This window comes from Sodiomyces alcalophilus (assembly GCF_042370955.1).
Source record: "Sodiomyces alcalophilus JCM 7366 unplaced genomic scaffold ACRALscaffold_7, whole genome shotgun sequence".
Taxonomy (NCBI): Eukaryota; Fungi; Ascomycota; class Sordariomycetes; order Glomerellales; family Plectosphaerellaceae; genus Sodiomyces; species Sodiomyces alcalophilus.
This window is the reverse complement of record NW_027263538.1, coordinates 1,845,110-1,862,468: the sequence shown is the minus strand read 5'-3', so window position 1 is coordinate 1,862,468 and position 17,359 is coordinate 1,845,110. Positions and strand designations below refer to the sequence as shown.

The window sequence follows — 17,359 nt, the reverse complement described above, 5'->3', positions numbered from 1 at the left end:
TTTAGTATCTGTGTGAATGAATAAATTCGATGGTCTTGCGATTCACTTGAAGGTGGTGATGGAGTTGCTCGTGATGGTTGATGTCTTGTTGAAGTTGGCGGGCAGCTTCGGCTTGGGGGCGACATTGATTACCGCGGCGCTTTGGCTTAATAATCGCAATTAGTCAACATAGTTTAGTCAACAGAGCTTAGTCAAGAGAGGTTAGTCATCACAGTGAGTTCAACCCCAACCCCGAGGAAGTGAAGTCGGTCTTTGCTTCTTCTTCTCAACACCGACTACTCCGTATAATAAACATTAAATCAATTTGCCTCTTTCTCCCCTCAGCCTCTTTGAGTTTCATCGCAAATGCCCGAAAACGATACGTGATGTCTATTCCACATGGCTTGCCACCTGCATAGGCATTATTCCAAAATTCAAGTGAGAACTCGAGTGCTTCTGGACGACGACTTCCCTACGAATCGCGACAGTCCACTCGAAGTGCAACTGTCGGACAAAACGTTGGTAGGGACTGTGGTGTTGCTCCTGCACCGGCAGAACTAAACAAATTCGAACCTTACCTAGGCAGCCGTTCTGCAAGCAGTGAAATAGTATCTCCCTAGACACCCGGTTTCCCTTGTGGTCACCAAACTCCACTGATCTGGACCAACACACAACACGCTACCCCGTGAAGCTCACCTTTTCAGCCTCTTGCAGCAGTAGCCAACGCATCACGCCGGTCACACAATGACGAGGAAACTTGCGATGCACCAAGTTCCCCTAGAACCCTACCTCCAATGCTTCTACGATCCCGACCAGACATCACAGTCTCCCATCTTCAACACAGCGCAGAACGAAACCCCGACACTCCGCAGGCGATACCCAAACACCATCCTCGTAATGCCCGGGTCGTACAACCCACCCCACTACGGCCACCTCGAACTCGTCAAGCACGGCCTCGCGCGAGGCGGCGCGGACCTCAACATCCTAGCCGCCATCATCATCCCCACCGACGACCTCCGTCTATCCTCCAAGTTTGCCGGCCGCCACCGGCCCCTCGTGCTCCCCAAACACCTCCGCGCCCGGCTATGGCGCGAGGCCCGGGGCTTGCCGCCCAACGTCTTTGTCTTTGAGAAGCCGGATGGCGAGTGGCGTGCCTTTTGCGAGCAGGTGGCGCGCGCCATCCGGGCAGACGGGTTCAGCGTCGAGTTCATGGCGCTCGTGGGCCCGGACTACGTCTCGCTGTCTGGGATCCATGATCCTACCAAGTGGGGATGCAGGAATACCATGGTCACGGATGTGTGCCGGCCCGTGGACTTTGTCGCGGGCGGTGGGAACGGCGGGACGCCAATGCGCATCTCGGCTTGTGATGAGTGGAAGCGCGTCAGTTTCAGGCCATCGGATGTTGGGCGCTTTCTCGAGGCCAAGATGCGGGAGCGCCATGCATCTAGGAACGATCTTAAAGCTGGTGAGTGTTTATATTATCCATGTCTTATCCCGTCTGCCTCCTCTCCCCTTTAGTCCGCTAGCTAAAAAGTCCCTCAGACACAATGGCTGCCAGTACCGTTATCGCCGAGTTTACGAACCTGGAATGGCTCTAGGAGTGCCGTTTCCGTAAACGCGGCGAACCCAGCACCAAGATTCGTTTCGTCCCCTGGCGTGAGGCCACGCGCAAGCCGGACGTCTCGTCAACCCACATCCGCAACATCATTGTCTCGTGTGAGAATGACGATGACATAGAAGACGCACTCGACGGGCTAGCCCTGAGCCCGCACATATTGGCCGAATACGTCAAAACGTTGCCGGACCGGAAGGGTCTTGGTTTCTTGGCCGGCGTCCGCAAGAAGCGGGATCCTTCCGAGGGTGTTCAGTGGTGACCTTGGGGAGTCTGTTCCTTATCCAAGACAAAACTAACACTCTCGCATCGCAAGCCGGGCGTCTTGTGTCAAAATATGGGACATTCATCATTCATATCCGCCATTCCATCAATAGGGATTTCAAGTCGGAATCTCTTGGCCCTCTTTCCTCAATCGCTGCACTTGAACCCCAACGCCATACCATACCGTCACACCATCACGAGTAAATCACATCTCTTACCCATCTACCCACCAAACGCTTTATCAAAATCAGTCAAAGTAAAGCGATAATGCACCTTATTCTCCTTCAGCCTCTCCACAGCCTCCCTGCACCCCTCCTCGCCGAGAGGCAGCGTCTCGATTGATGGCTTAATACCTGTCCTAGCAGCAAGGTCCAGCATGGCCAGGACCTCCTGCCTATCACCCAAGTGCGAGCCCGTCATCTTGGCCGCGTTGGGCATGAAGACCCCCGCCGGGAGCGGAGCGAGAGGGGCGTCCCCCGCTCCGAGGATATGGTACTGTCCCCCGATGCCGAGGGTGCCGAGGATCTTGGGCACGTCGAACTGGTGCGTCTTGTCGGTGCAGTCGAGGATGAGGTCGAACTTGAACTGCCAGGCGTCAGTCCAGCCGGGGTCCGTGGTGACGACGACGTCGTGGGCGCCCAGCAGCAGGGCGTCGGCCTTTTTGTGCGGCGAGTGCGTCAGCGCGTAGGTCTCGGCGCCCAGCGCCCTCGACCACTGCAGAGCCATGTGACCCAGGCCGCCGATGCCGAGGACACCGACGCGCTTGCCGGGTCCGATGCCCGCCCGGACCAGCGGCGAGTAGGTCGTCACGCCTGCGCAGAGGAGCGGGGCCGCCTCGGCGGAATGGATGGCGGACGGGATCGGGAAGACGTAGTACCAGTGGGCCCGTATGTGGGAGGCCCAGCCTCCGTGGGCGGTGCTGCCGTCTGGGTACTTTGCGTTGTATGTGTCTGGTGTACTTAGCAAGCCGTGTTGTCTCCTGAGTGAATAGGGGGGAAAGAGAGGATGGGTAGTGTACCAATTTTTTTCGGACAGTAGTTCTCGTTCTGCGACTTGCAAATGTCGCACTCGAGACAGCTCCCGACCTGGGCGCCGACGCCGACGCGGTCGCCTTGTTTCACGTCCTTGGCCTCGTTGCCGACGCGAACGGCCCGACCGACAATCTCATGGCCGACGCAGAGGGGTCCCTGGAAATCGCCCCAGGCGCCCGTGACGGTGAGGACGTCGCTGTCGCAGACGCCGCAGCACTCGATTTCCACGTCGACGTCGGTCTCGGCGAAGGGCTTGGGTTCGAGGGTGTGTTTTTTGTATGTGGTCCATGTCTTGGGGCTATCGACGCAGAAGCCTTCAAAGGTCTCTGGGTAGCCCATTTCGGTGATGGTTTGAGGTTACTGGTCCGACGAGACACGTGTATGTTTTTGGATAGATGGATTTACTGTTCACTATGTGATTTACAACGTCTTTTCGTCCTGGATTCTTGTATGAGTTGAGGGTCGAAACGGAGCAGAGATGCGATTCCAGGGGGTAAGAGAGGATTGACATCATGGGATTCATTCATGACGTCCAGCTACGATTCCACTAGTGGATTGTGCTGTTGAGCTTCTCAAGGGGCAAGTCGCCTCTTCTCTTGCAAGATGGGACGCGCCGAGTTTAACTCTTCGGGGTTAAGTGGGTAGGCATGGAGATCCGACGGGTGACGGCCATATGACGGTGACGGGAGCTGGAAGGTTAGGGGACGGGAATTACAATGTCGTTTGGACGTAACCATGACGGCGCCGACTCGGTACGGGCTCCATTGCCTCGACTTAGCCCATCGAACATGCCTTAGTTGAAGAAGGTTAAAGGGGAAGATGGAAAAGAATGAGAAGGATACCAAAGCCATCTGACATCGTCGTGGATGACAGGACACTCATTGACCCAGTGCAAGGTGTCGGGATCACGATGTGAACGGACTTGAAGAAGAGTGCTTATATGTGTCGGCCTGGGGAGGTCCTGGCGAGCCCAGATGGACGGACTAACTCTTAGATTTACATCTTGGATGAGTGATGCTTGAGGAATGAGGTGATACACAAAGGGCAGCCTGATATGGGAAAGAAAGGCCTACTTAGAAGATTGGTATATTCAAAAATATGGACTGAGAATTGATGTACTGATTTTCATATGTTTGCATCACATAATGGCAGACATTGACTATTGAGTGATCCCAGATGGTTTCACGACTGAGGCTTCATATGAACGAGTGAGGCTGATGAGATTCCACTCACCGGTCTTGCGCAAAAAAAAAAAGAAAAAAAAAAAAAAAAAGGGGGGGGGGGGGAAAAGAAAAAACTTACATAAGCAGTATCACCTAACCTACTTCGTACTTAGTAAGTCAAGTGAATAATCAGGACAGGGCACTTTCATTCCATCCTCACCCACCACACCATACCTCGTACACTACAAAGTACGTCTTAGTGGATTACTCCTGGCCAGGCCCATCGGCACATCTTTTCGTTCGACATGCCTTGTACAACATGCGGCGCCCTTTCGACGAATCCCGAGCGGTGAGGTCGGAGTGACGTGTACAAACAAACGAACTGTTGTGGAGACGGTGGACCAACAACGGCTTCGTATTGTTTCCAGAGTGGACTTTTTTTTGGAATACCGGTACAATCCATTATTCATCATGTCTTCGGTGGGCAAGGGAAACGAATGGGGAGAATGGTGAGGTCATCCCGTCCTGGCAGTGGGCGTGACGCCCACCAAGATGCAACCGTTACGACCACGCAGGCCCGCCCCGACAAGCTTTTCAGCGTCAGCACCTAGCAAAGGGCCCCTCTCTGCCCGTCAACGTGGCTCCTTCGCGTTCGTTTACTTTGCGGTCAGGTTCCTCGTCCCGTCCCAAGTGGGCACATGGAAGATCGTTGCAACCCTCCATGACGACGTGGCTACTGCAAGGTACCTCGGGAAGAGGTTGGGAAGAGCCGACCCTTCTTACTCTATTCTACTTCATTTTATTAATTCTCTTGCAAGAGAAAAAACACCTCATCATAGTCTCGAACCTTCGCCAACGCAGGTACCCAGCTGGAAAAGCGGGTGCAATGCGACCCTGAGAGCTTCACTACGCTACTGAGCACGTTGACGTTTTGTTCCGGCTGGGCCACTGCGGAGACTTGGAACGAAAGCCGAAGATGAAAATTGGCTGACTTTCTTATCATCACGCCCGTCATGCCCCTCCAGTCCCACTCTGAGAGAAGAGCTGATAAGCGCCTCGAAAGGCGGATACTTCGTGACTCATTCTGATAGCACGCAAGAGATGGACCAGCAGCAATTGGAAGAAAATAGTGAAAAATAAATCCACTGAGCGACTGGACCGGAGATGGTCAACCGGATGTTGCGCTGACACCAAGATCCGGGACAATCTCCGCCAAGGCCAAGTCATACGCACACGGGGGCCTGTCGTGCACTCGATCTAATCGCCCCGAAGCTTATTGATTCCGGAGTACATGGGATCTACCGAGTACGATACGAACGTGCTAATACTGACTACCGTGAGGGGTCTCCACGATCTGCCCGAGACACAATGAGTCCCGATGCATGACCGATATATTTATATTAACCGTTCGTCGGTTCACTCAGTATAGCCACGGCTTCCTGCCTCGCAGAGACGTGCGACGGATCACCGGCCACAGTCTCGACGCGCGCAGTGCATACGTTGTACGTTGTATACTTCTCGTAGATAGGAACGCACATCCGCAGGAGCGTAACATACTGTAATCTACACCATCCTCCCGGGCCGGCTAGGACGCATGGGACACGCGAGGCGGGAAGAGCGGGATGAGTCGTTGACGTGTTGACATGGACCATGATCCCGTGGGATGGGGCACCACATGGGGACAAACCGAGCAAGCCGTGGGATCATGGATGGAAGAAGCCACAGTGGAAGGAAGGAAGGACGGCCGACGGGAGATACCGCAGAGTCGTGACCCCTTCATGTCGTGTTTGGTGCGACTTGGGCTGGCCTAGGTGAAGGCGTTTCGACAGTCGCCGAGGGCCGACAAGAAGTCGTTGAGGACCGACCGTTTCCATCTGGTCCGTTCAACGTGCTACGAATTGCCGCGTTCTTCCCCGCAACCCCGTGGGACAGACCCTCGATAGTACTAAGTAATGGGAGTAGCGGTAATCACCACGACACAGTAGAGGAGTAGCTAGGGCGTATAAGAGGAACACCGGCTACGTTTAGCTTCATCGCCATCATAAGACAGGCATCATGGTCTGAATTCCGAACAACGAAGCCATTGCGCAAGAAGCATATCACCACTTGTTGCCTTTTCTCCTTGTTGGGAGAATCCGGTTTACGCTGTATTGGATTGATTTACAACACGGCACAAGAAGAACAGGAAAGAAGATTTGTCGAGTCCCTTGGGTTATTAATCAAGGTAGCCACTTTATGTACGTTGTACGCAGCCGACCGAATCATTAGCAGAGTGTAGCGGTGAATAATTCAGACTAAACCGTCAGCCCGTCCAGACTTTTGGGCCCGGGTTTGCTTCTAGTGCCATGGGTGGCGTTCATCGGTGCCGAGCCGGCTGAAAATTCTCTTCGCCAATGGACCCGGCAGTTTGGACTGTCTGTCTCGGACGGTTGACGGCGCATTCTCGTTCTTTGTCGCAGAGGACGGATCAATTGTATCCGAGACAAGAAAAGAAGCCCATGGTCATTGGAGGACGAACAATTGTATTCGTAGCTCGGTTACAGACTGACTGTGGCATTAGTACGTTGCAGAGCATGCATGGGAGTAGAAGGGTACAAAGAACAAAGATACGACGTAGGCCGCGATCTTGAGGTTCCAAGTCCCACCCCGACCGCTCATTGGAGCTACCTCTTTGTAGAGTGTCTCAGCCTCTGTTGCGTGGTCTACTCAGTACATACGTTCAAGCTCAAGCTATCGCATTCCAAGGAGGCTAATGCACCTAGCAATGCAGTGCCGAAGGGGGTTGGTTGGGGGGAATATGAGGCTCAGCTCACCATCGAAAAGGCTCGTGTCAATCCTCACCGCTGGCTCAAGATCAGTGGACGAATATCAATCGCATGCCGACACGGACCTCAGCATGGACTTCCTGGCATCTGCTTCTCGCAAAGCACGCCGAACGCGTCGTGTTCATGGCTGGCGCTGTTGCGTCGTCTCTTCACCGCCGTCCCGGGTCCTGTCAACTCCCAGCCTCGTCTCTCCACATGAACCGAGTACATAAGCATTCGATGCATTGCTTGAGCCTGGGGGCCAAAGCCCTTCAAACCATGGGTTTTGCATCAATCTACGGGGTTTCCGAGACCCTGCGTCTCGAAACCGCGCTTACGGGGAAGACTTTACCTGTTTGGACGGGAAAATGACAAAAGAAGAGAGGTTGAATAGATAACGTCGCCACGCCGCAGTATCGCATTCGCCTTTGCCACCTGGAGAAAAAGGCGGGATGGCGGTCTGGGGTCTGGGTCTGGGGGATCGATCAGGTCGACGGCTGGCTCCTGCGTTCGTTTCACATGTTTGGGGCATTCAGCGTCCGCTATGTGCCCTTTGCTTCTGATTACGGGGTGGTTGGGCACTTCCTCTGACGGGAAAAGGGAAAAAGGCGGGCAACTGGAAATGCACAACGTACCGTTGACCGTTTTCTACTGTCCAAGTGGCTGGTTGTACAACGTACATACGCCATCGCAGAAACGGAGAACGCCGTACCCGTCGTGGAAATTGAGGAAAACGGTCCCTGGATCCGCTGCGAGGGTGATCCTGACTTTGTGGCGTCCGTCAAGCAGGGATTACCAGAGCCTAGACCGCGTGCTGATCTGGATACAAAAGTCCAACGGTTGCCTTTCTCGGACCGTTATGTCAGCCTCGGTGACTTCGACCTCGCGGCAGCACGTGTTGTCGTGTTGAAGAAGGCACACCAATGGTCTGCTGTCCTTATAGTGCGCAGTGTATATACATAGGTACGTTGTTATCGTCATCACAATAGTGAGTGAGAGGTGGTAAGAAACGTCATTGATACTTGACGAATTCTCCCAAAAAATACAACGTACATACGTTGTAGGTGGAACGGTTGTTGATTTTCCTTGGACGTTTCGTTCCCCACTTATACGGAGCTTCTGGACTGGGCTTTTGCCGTCTTGCTCCACCGTCGACGAGGATGTTGGCTGGAAGACGGAATGTTGATTCTTTTCAGCCTGACAGACAAACGGCTGAGGCCCATTGTGTTGGGCCGTGGTGAGAAAGAAGCACAGCACTCTAAATGGGTAGACGGCTGGACGGCCCATGGTGTGTGAGCCCTAACCAGGAACCGGGAACATGTCAAGGCCGAGGCAGTCCAGGGTTACCTTGGCTATGGATCCAATCGATGTCATCCCATCCGGAAACAAATACAACGTACTACAGCTATGGATGAAAAGAGGGCTTTGTAGCAAGACAAACCGAAACAGACAAACGAAAAAACGAACAAGCCCACGACTTATCAGGACGCATGGGAAGAAGACAGTCAAAGGGACCCGTTGGATAGTTCCCTCATCAATGCCCCGGTTTCTCAGATTGATGGTGAGTATGGTATGCAAGTAACGTTGTAATGTCTTGTAAGTCGCAGGATTGGGCCTTGCGGCGCTGTCTCACCAGCAGACGAATAAAGGACCACAGGAAAGGACGGCAGAAAGCAACGTCGGAGGCTATTTTCAGAGGCCATGATCGATGCTACCGCCGCCTACACGCGCAGCCCTTATTGCCGTAGTTTGTTTACCGTAGTTTGAAAGCTCTTATCATGCTATCATCTATCTTGGGTCGCCATCTGCAATCGCCGAACATTATCGCGCGGTTCCAGGGCACTGCCCTAATCGATACCGGCAAGCATGCAGAGAGACGGCGCAGACTTGGAGTCGCTCCACCTATTCGAAAAAGAAAAATATGGAAGAGGGTGGAATAGGATCATGGGTTTGAAAAGGCTATATTCTGTTGAAAATAAATAAATAAAAAGGTAAAAAATAGTGGATTGGAAAAGTCTACACGCTGTTTTGCGTTGCATTGCACTTTATTCCGAGAGTCCAGACAACAGGCCGAACCATGAAAAGAATTGGTACGGTACGGGAGGATGAAAAGGGAAAAGAGACAAGGCCAATGCATGGAAGGAAGCCCATTGTATCTGTCCAACGTACATACGAACACGCTAAAGAGTACATGTACTCATGTACCGGAGAGAAAGAGACAGTGCGCCAGTCTGCCATGAGCCAGGACTCAACGAATAGAGGGCACCTATCTTGTGATTCTGATGATACTGTTCGTCCGGGGTATAAGCACTGACAAGTATAACGTATGTACTGAATCATTTTTACACCGTCTAAAAGAGAGATGACTACAACGTACAACGTACCTAGGCACTTTGCTGGGGCAAAGTTCCTTAGTACTTCACAGTGCCACCTGGAACCCGAGCGTTATACACGGTGTCCCTATTGGGTCTAGTTGTATCCGCAAGCTTAAGGCGTCCCATGTTCTTCTCCCCTCACCCTAGTCCCCCTAGTCCTTGGGCCACTCGCTCTTGCCCTGGACCCTTGCCCATGCCAAATTTTGCCTTCCCGTCGCCCCCGTCCCACCATGACTGACCACCTTCCACGTCGATACCCACCTACAACCGGTAATCCTCTCGACCCTCAGAGTCTGACATAACCTGCCGAGTCCAATTGTCTAAAAAGTCTTCCCGCCCAATCCTACTACGATTCCTACTTCCTCCATGTCACGATAGCCTCGCAGCAACAAAACAGGTCGGCCTCGTCCTCCTCTGCGTCCTTCCTCCATCTCGCCGTCTTGTGTCTTGTGCTTCCTATCACCGACGGACAGGACCGTCCCACAGACCCGGCCGACCAACCACGACGTTGCTTCGTTTCTCTCCCAAAGGAACAAGAGACCGCCAGTCGCAAAACAGAGATCATATTCGTACACTTCCTATCTGTACCCAACCGCCTACGGCCACGCGAAGACAACCCCGGGGGCCGCATCACAGCCGCACACGCACGCTTGCTGCAGGCGCCTCACTTCTTTTTTTATCCACTCAATCTACTCTTCCCGCTTCTCCTTCGACCACGTCTTCAACAAGCTCTACCTCACCTACATGCCTAGTACATAACCGCATGTCGGCCGTACCTCTGTGGCCACTCATATCGACCCAGGAAGTCTTGGAACCCACCGTTTGACGCCAATCATAACATCGTCACCTGCAGAATAGACGGATACCTGTCACTCGGCAGTCCAGTCTTTTTTTTTGTTGATTCTACATACCATACGTTACTTTTCGTTTTCACCTGTCAATCGCCAAACGGACATTCACATCCGACAACTCACACCCGGCACGCATACTACCTCTTATCTCGTTCGTCGCTGGTGGTATCTGGTCCCCGCCATCCGGACTGGTCCCAACCTGAGTGACTCTACTCTTCTGCACTTACTCTCTCCCCGGGTTTTTGACGCTCCCACTTGCCTCAACACCTGACCGACCGCCGCCAAATTCCCCGCCCACTCGTACACGTGGGACAATTCCGCCGCAACAGGAACGCTACGAAAACCCGGACGCGTCAGAGCACGGCAAAGAACGCACCTCCTGGGCTCTCACGACACGTCTCAACCCAATCCCGCCCTTTTACTATCTTTGGACGGACCACCACGGCCACATGACTCAGGCACCGGAAGTCATTTCCAGTTACTGAAGAACGCGGCGTTGGTGGAGGCAGTCGATACGTTTGGCGGTTGTTTGGCTTCACTTCAAACACTAAGAAAGGTCACGCGAACATCACGACAACGACGGACCATCCGCTTGAGCCTCACGCTTGACTTGCTCGCCTCTCACACAACAGCCCTCCCCACGTTTAACCCAAGTACTTATTTCTCTACTTGGGTGTCTGACACCACATCACCGCCCACGTCTCGCATCATATCACCCGAACAACCGCGTCTTGTCAGGCAGCGAACAGCCCGCCCCGACAACCAAAGTGAGTGGCTTGACTTGTCATACCCAGCTTCCCCTCCCGCGCTCTCGGGCTACTTTCCCGACGGCACTCACTTAATACTACCTGTCCCTCTCCCTCCCCTGCCCCTCGAACGAACTCTTCCCCAGTTTTCCCCCGGGTTTCGTTTTACCTTGCCGCACCAACCTGGACCAAGTTGAAGCTTGAGCTTCTTTTGACTAGCCCACCGCCCCGCACCCACCCCCAGGCAAGGACTCAATACTCACCGCCACCCAACAGAACAACAATCCAGTAGCGGGTACCAAGACCCCTGCGAGCTATTTCGCCGCCAACTCCTGCAACAAACATGTCCCTAAAGCTTAAACCATTGCTACTACCACAGCTGGTGGAAGAACGCAAGAGAATGGAAGTCTATCACCAATCCGACATGGTGGATGATGATCGCCAATATGTCTACTACACCCATAACTCGTCATCCTCCGACGTCACGTCTCCCGTCACACCCACCTTCTCGGCGAAGGGACACCAACGTGGCTCCGACTCGACATCCTCTCTCGACGTTCCCATCATGATTTGCCTCGACAGTCACGCCTCACCACCTACACACGCCACTCCGGTTCCCGGTCTCTCCCCGGCGCCGGCACTCGTCTCCAGTAAACGCCAGCTACCTGACGTGCAAGAGGAGCCCACGGAGCGCGATGACCAGGACACCGTTGTGTCTGACCAGTTCGACCTATATGACTGTCTATGTAAGTTCCGAATCAGTTTGCCCAACAAGAGTTTTGGCCAAGGAGGGTTTTTGAATCTGAAACTAACTGGCGCTTTTGAATAGCCGAGGATTCTTGCGTCGACCCCGACGGAGGCGACATGATCTTCACGGGGTACGTCGGCGAGTATGACGGGATAGACTACGACTTTGGCTTCACCAGCGATTTTACCGATGAGAGTCAGGGGATGGCGGCCAAGCGAAAAGGGGAGCTGCATGGTTTCGCGTCGCGCGTCAGCACCCGGTTATCGAATCTATCGCGCTGGAAATCGTCCAAGATGTCCATGTCTCAGCTCCGGTCGCCAGTCACCGATACCAGCTTCGAACGGACCCTCTACCTCACATCGCCCACCGCATCCAGTCGCTCGTCTTCCCTCTCACTCCATTCCCGTCGCCGGCCAGCAGATCGATCCAGCGAACCTCCTATGCCGGCAGCTGCCGCCCGCTCTTTCTGGGCTAGTGACGAGGACATTGCAGTGCCGCCGCCGCCGCAGCCGCCGCCGCCGTTGACCGTGGAACCCGACGGAGACGAAGACGAAAGCGACCAGAGCAAGGGAACGAGCCTCGAGCGAGAGAGGGCACATGCCGCCACCCCGCTTCTGCCTCCCCTGCTCAATGGCGCAGTCAAGGAAGGGCGCCAAGAGTCACCATTGCAGTCGCCTTCTGTCGCACCGTCGTCCGCGAGTGGTCTACCCGAGGTGCCCGCGTCATCGGCGCTTTCTCGTGCGCCGTCTCAAGCGCCCACTCCGGCCCTTAGCACGAGGCCGTCTTACTCATCGTTACGCCCTTGCCAAGACCAGCAGCAGCCACCATCGCAGGCAGCTGTTCAACAGCAACAGCCACAACAACAACATCAACAGCAGCAGCAGCAGCAGCCGGCCGCCACGGTGCCCGTATTTATGCAAAAGAGCGACGAATGGTCTGATCGACTTGGCCACGCCAACTTCACCATCCAGCCCCAGCCTTATCTTCCTGGTGAAGCCACGCTCGACTCCCTGCAGCAGCTCCTCGCGGACTGGGAGGCGGCGCGCGTCAACTATACCAAACACATTGTGCGCACGGGCGAAAACTACGGCCAGACGTCCAAGATTTACGCGTTGACCGAGGCCAAGTGGGCGGAAATCGATCGCGCGTGGCGGGAGGCGCACGAAACCACGCTGAAACGGGTCCCTTCCCTGGCTTCCAAGACGGACGACCCGCTGCCGTCGTTCATTCCCGTGCGGAGTACGAGCGCGCATCACAGCGCGTCCCGCAGCAGGAGCCGGGGCCGCGGTCGAGGTAGAAGCCGCGCCGGTAGCGCCAGCGTGGCCCTGGCCCCGTCGACGACGACAGCGGCGACGATGCTTCCTCAGTTGATCGACGCCCAGGGTAAATTCCCGGAGCGTGGAGATGAGGACATTGTCGGTCCCATGGTCCGCGAGGCGTATATGGGATCGGACATGGGCGATGACCGCATGAATCGGTTTTGGAAGCTGCTGGCCGACAAAGTCGGCCTGCGGAGATAACGAGCTATTCAGTGACGCGTACGACACGATGATGACGACGACGACGACGACGACAAAGACTCATTAGCGGAACGTCCATTCGAATGACCATTTGTCACTTTTTTCGACTTCTTTTATTTTTATTCTTTTTCCACCATTGTTTCGAGATACCCGACTACAGTCACTCCTTTACGACGAGCGTCAGCGAGCTATCGTCTTTTCGAGGCAATGAGGCCTCCCACCCTTTGGGGAATATGTTATCATAACGACAGGCATTTGTTCGTTCTATCATGTACCCGGCTGTGGAAAACGGGAGATGTAACTGTTTATTTATTATCTACGACCTGTACCGGTAGATATTGGCGCCACGATTGAATATCTAGGCGCTGGAGGGGGATGGGTTGTTCATGTAAATAAAATGGGCGACAGACACAACGGCCACGAGGCCGGTACATACAAGTGTCAGGAGAAGAGGAAGAAAAAAAAGAAGAAAAAATACTTGCAAAGGAAAAGATTACGCGAATAGATTTGGGACTGTCAAGAGACAAAGGTGTCATGGCATGTATTACAAACGGGGAGACTTTTCCGGTTCGGTTTTGGTTGTCGATTCTATCTTTGGCCTGTATGAGGGCTGTCGTGAGGATGGTACACTGTACCTCCTTGCTGTCGCTGTACATATCGACGGGTGGTTGTATGGATGGGGGGCATGAGTTGGCGTTTCATTCTCGAACAATGCACGCAGGGGGCGAGAAGGACGAGGAAGAGGTGGGAGAGGACAAACGAATCGACGAGTTGCATGTCGAACGAGCTGAAACGAAATGTTTTGCATCCCCTGGTTGAGGTCGTGTGTTGGCTCCCAGCGAGCAAATCGGATAGAGGCCCTTAGACTCACGTTGGAACGGACGAACAGACGAATAGCGGACGAGAGCCTATGGCTGCCGAATCTGAGTGCCGAGCAGCTGCTTCCGGGCTTCCACGACTTTAGGATGATGAAGATACGGCCATTCATCTTGTCCTTGTCCACCGCGTCCGACTCGTATTATTGATGTCGATGAACCAAGAGCCGACAACCTACAGGTCCTACTATTACGTGCCCAACCAATGCTTTTCTAATCCTCATTCGTTGTTTGATACCTAGGGTATACGAAGTATGTTACCTTGCCCAAGTTGGCATTGCCCCTTTTCCTGTCGTGCCTGTTACCTCGACGTTCTTTGCTTTGTTGCGATGTTTTATTTCCTCCAAATAATAATAAACTAAAAATAACTGGTTCTCCGGCCCTCCATCGTGTCTGTCCCGGCAGGCAGAAATCTCGGATACATGCAGGCGAGTTGGGCTACGGCCTGCGCCTCGCCGACGCGACGGTATCGGACATTGATGTCCTTGAGAACAATAACAATGAGGTTGTCCAGCAGCTAAATTAGTACGGGCGTACTGAGTAGTCTCGCTCCACCGTTGGTCGTTAGCTCTGTATCGGTTTTTTTTTTTTTTTCTTTTTTTTGATAAGGGGAAGAGGTCACGTCGGGCAACGTCATGTCCAACCCGACACCACGCCTCCTGGTCATGCCGCTCGCCTATTTACTCCGCGCGTTTCCATCTTGTCCGCGATCGTACTCCTCATCCCGCCTTTGTAAGACGTGATTTTGCAGACACAATGCCCCGCACCACTGAGGTTAGACAGGAAAGAAAAAAACGGAGAAAAAAATAGGGACAGAGACGGAAAAGTACTGCCGTGGGGACTAGACGTTGGTCAACGTGAGAGGCGGGGTCCGGATGGAGGGAGGTTCCACTGCTTCTAGAATGTCGCCGTCGTCTTCACCATTGTCACCTCGATGCGGATACCGGGAAAAGGACGGGGACAATGATGTGGACCATGGTCGCAAATCTCTTGCACTAACGCCTCTATAGCGTCCTCTTTTTTGACTTGGACTTGGCTAGTTGGCCTGCTAAATGGCCCACTGTCCTCTGGGCCTGTGGATATACAATTGTGTCACGGGGTGTTTCGTTTCTCCGCCTTCAGTCCGTACCTGGCTCGCAAACGCTTAACTGAAGCTTAGGTATTTTGGGTATCGCTGGGCCTGGTGACAATTGCTTTTCGCGGATCCTTGGGTTGGATAGCTAGGTGATGGGGGTTGAACAGATCCATGTCGCTGTCGAGGGCTGCCATAAGCATTGCCCATCTCCGTTGGTATAGGATAATAGATGACCAAGGTAGGACTGTCTCGCACCGAGACCAGCAAGGTTCTGAAACTCAACTGTGGTCGGCCGAAATGACGACAGGAAGCGACCCCGTGGCTGCTTGGATCAGGAGCAGGGTCGTGGAGTCGGGATAACTCATCAACTAGGCGCCGAGCACTCGAAGATTGAGCGGCTAGAGAAAAGACTCTGAACACCAAGAGCTCCGCTGATATCGATGCGAACAGCGTCATTATCCCTGTATCACCTCTTGGCCCTTGGCCCTGACACTCACTCCATCGGTGCTTGAGTCGAGAACTGCCTTGAAGTCGAATCCGGTGCCAACCAGAGGCGCTTCTCGCCGATGGATGCCCTGTATCCACCCCAGGTTAAGCGTCGGGACACTATCACTACCCCGAGGCTTTCTCCAGCATGGTCGTACTGCGAAATTGCCGTTTCGCGTCGTCGGTAGCATGAGCCCCATACGTCTGGCGTTCGTCTTGTGATATTATTTTGCTGGTGACGCAATGCCGTCAGGACGGTAGACTTGTTTGCTGGTACGTGGTACTGTTTCCCGCAGATATGTTCCGGCATGTCCATGAACAACATCGACGGGACAACCTCTCAGACGGAGACCAACTCGGCTCATGTCTCATTTCGTCGAATAAGCGGTGGTTTGGTGCGTGAAGATATAGAGTGCGCAGGGTGGTCGAAGAAAGCATTGAGACAATTCTGTCTTGGGTGATCCAACGTCGACTAGATCGAGACAAAGACACAGGCTTGCTAATTGCTGACCGTAATGACCTGCGGCAACGGCGCGGGCCCGCTCCTCATTTCCACGGCGACCCGGGTATCGTGGATGCGGCGGTCAAAGACCCTAAACTCGAAGACGCCCTCGAGCTCCCGGCGGATGTTGGCCAGCTTCTCGTGCGCCTTCCGCACCTCGTCGGGCTGGTTGTCCTGGAGGACGTGCACCTTGACCATGAAGAGCCACCGCTTGCCCGGGTCGGTGGGGCTGAACGTGGCCTCCCAATCGCCGAGGACCCCCAAAGGCGTGCCGTCGCCGGAGGGCGGGAGCAGGTAATGGCGGAACAGGCAAAACTCGACATCGTCGCGGAAGAACTGGTATGTTTCCTCGATGGCTTCGCATTTCAGGCTTGGTTGAGTCAGTGATGGTCAGATTTCAGACTAGCGGGGGAAGAAAAACAAGGAATCATACATATAGTTGTTGTCTCGCATGATGGAGAGCAGGTTCTGCTGGTCCCAAATCTCCGTCTTCTTCCGCTGGGTCACAAACGAACCCTTCTGCGGGGGTTCGGGAAAGTCGGTCCAGTGCAGGACACCTGGCCGGGAATCAAAGTTGGCCGGGGTTTCCGTGCCAAAGTCCTTGTCCTTGAAGACCTCGTAGCGAGCCTGGATGATGTAGGACTGGCGGCTGAGCTGTTGGTGCAGTTCCTTCCAGAGGGCGGGGACGTCCTTGCGGGTCGTCTTCACGAACGAGGACTGGTTGGATAGGCCGTTGGGACGAGCCGGACCCTTGAAGAAGAGGACGCGCTGGAGGCTTTCCCAGGGAGGCATGGCGCAGAGACCGCCCAGGATTAAGCAGGTGGCTTTGATATCCTCGTCGGCCACGAACGTGGAAAGGAAGAGTTCGTACATGGTCCAAGGCACAGTTGCCGAAAGTCAGCGGCCGCGGGTGAGTATGAGTTGGAGGACGAAATGGGTCAGGGTTCGTTTGGTAGGTGAATGCCGGGTGGTGAGGAAAGAATGGCGTGAAGGTGGGAGGAAGATATTACGACGAATATGGAGGTGAACACCAAGTGACTTGTGACTTGTGACTTTGGTGACTTTACATTAAGTCAGGATCAGGTCACGTGTTTTCCCGTCGAGCAAACGCGATGGAGACGCGCTGTATCATGATTACTAACACCTGTACGAAGTACGTTGTAGTCTCTACGACTCTAGGTACGACTCGCGTCCAAAGCTTCGCACCACCCTACCAATGTACTTTCTCACCTCCCAGGCAACCTCCCACCTTCGCAGCACAACCAGGCGACGATCTTCCAGAAGCCGACTGATTCTATCCATCCACTATCGTGGAGTCGTCTATTCTG

General features: G+C 54.0%; 7 protein-coding genes across 7 annotated transcripts; 2 read left to right on the top strand and 5 right to left on the bottom strand.

Moving 5' to 3' along the window:
* Positions 1 to 16: 16 nt before the first annotated feature.
* Positions 17 to 1,968, top strand: ACRALDRAFT_212404 (uncharacterized protein; the record flags this gene model as incomplete). The annotated part of the gene is made up of 11 exons (XM_071023872.1): positions 17 to 70; positions 95 to 162; positions 219 to 239; positions 325 to 333; positions 399 to 497; positions 589 to 664; positions 700 to 1,035; positions 1,075 to 1,444; positions 1,538 to 1,584; positions 1,617 to 1,846; positions 1,908 to 1,968. The coding sequence occupies 11 exons, from the start codon at positions 17 to 19 to the stop codon at positions 1,966 to 1,968; spliced, it is 1,371 nt and encodes a 456-aa protein (XP_070872567.1).
* Positions 1,969 to 2,028: 60 nt separating this feature from the next.
* On the bottom strand, positions 2,029 to 3,351 carry ACRALDRAFT_1082910 (uncharacterized protein). The gene is made up of 2 exons (XM_071019377.1): positions 2,874 to 3,351; positions 2,029 to 2,805 (listed from the first exon to the last, which is right to left on the bottom strand). Exons 1-2 carry the CDS (start codon positions 3,223 to 3,225, stop codon positions 2,078 to 2,080), a joined length of 1,080 nt encoding a protein of 359 aa, XP_070872566.1. The 5' UTR covers positions 3,226 to 3,351; the 3' UTR covers positions 2,029 to 2,077.
* A 107-nt stretch (positions 3,352 to 3,458) lies between these two features.
* ACRALDRAFT_212406 (uncharacterized protein) lies at positions 3,459 to 4,042 on the bottom strand (the record flags this gene model as incomplete). Its single annotated transcript, XM_071023873.1, has 3 exons — positions 3,459 to 3,659; positions 3,743 to 3,935; positions 4,029 to 4,042. 3 exons carry the CDS (start codon positions 4,040 to 4,042, stop codon positions 3,459 to 3,461), a joined length of 408 nt encoding a protein of 135 aa, XP_070872565.1.
* A 7,059-nt stretch (positions 4,043 to 11,101) lies between these two features.
* ACRALDRAFT_1082911 (uncharacterized protein) lies at positions 11,102 to 13,888 on the top strand. Its single transcript, XM_071019378.1, has 2 exons — positions 11,102 to 11,571; positions 11,655 to 13,888. Exons 1-2 carry the CDS (start codon positions 11,169 to 11,171, stop codon positions 13,091 to 13,093), a joined length of 1,842 nt encoding a protein of 613 aa, XP_070872564.1. The 5' UTR covers positions 11,102 to 11,168; the 3' UTR covers positions 13,094 to 13,888.
* A 1,097-nt stretch (positions 13,889 to 14,985) lies between these two features.
* Positions 14,986 to 15,925, bottom strand: ACRALDRAFT_2036876 (uncharacterized protein). The gene has a single exon (XM_071020816.1). The coding sequence runs from the start codon at positions 15,497 to 15,499 to the stop codon at positions 15,113 to 15,115; it is 387 nt and encodes a 128-aa protein (XP_070872563.1). The 5' UTR covers positions 15,500 to 15,925; the 3' UTR covers positions 14,986 to 15,112.
* A 103-nt stretch (positions 15,926 to 16,028) lies between these two features.
* On the bottom strand, positions 16,029 to 16,982 carry ACRALDRAFT_2139941 (uncharacterized protein; the record flags this gene model as incomplete). Its single annotated transcript, XM_071024164.1, has 2 exons — positions 16,465 to 16,982; positions 16,029 to 16,401 (listed from the first exon to the last, which is right to left on the bottom strand). Exons 1-2 carry the CDS (start codon positions 16,902 to 16,904, stop codon positions 16,029 to 16,031), a joined length of 813 nt encoding a protein of 270 aa, XP_070872562.1. The 5' UTR covers positions 16,905 to 16,982.
* Positions 16,929 to 17,163, bottom strand: ACRALDRAFT_212410 (uncharacterized protein; the record flags this gene model as incomplete). The annotated part of the gene is made up of 2 exons (XM_071023874.1): positions 16,929 to 17,076; positions 17,120 to 17,163. 2 exons carry the CDS (start codon positions 17,161 to 17,163, stop codon positions 16,929 to 16,931), a joined length of 192 nt encoding a protein of 63 aa, XP_070872561.1.
* Positions 17,164 to 17,359: the final 196 nt, after the last annotated feature.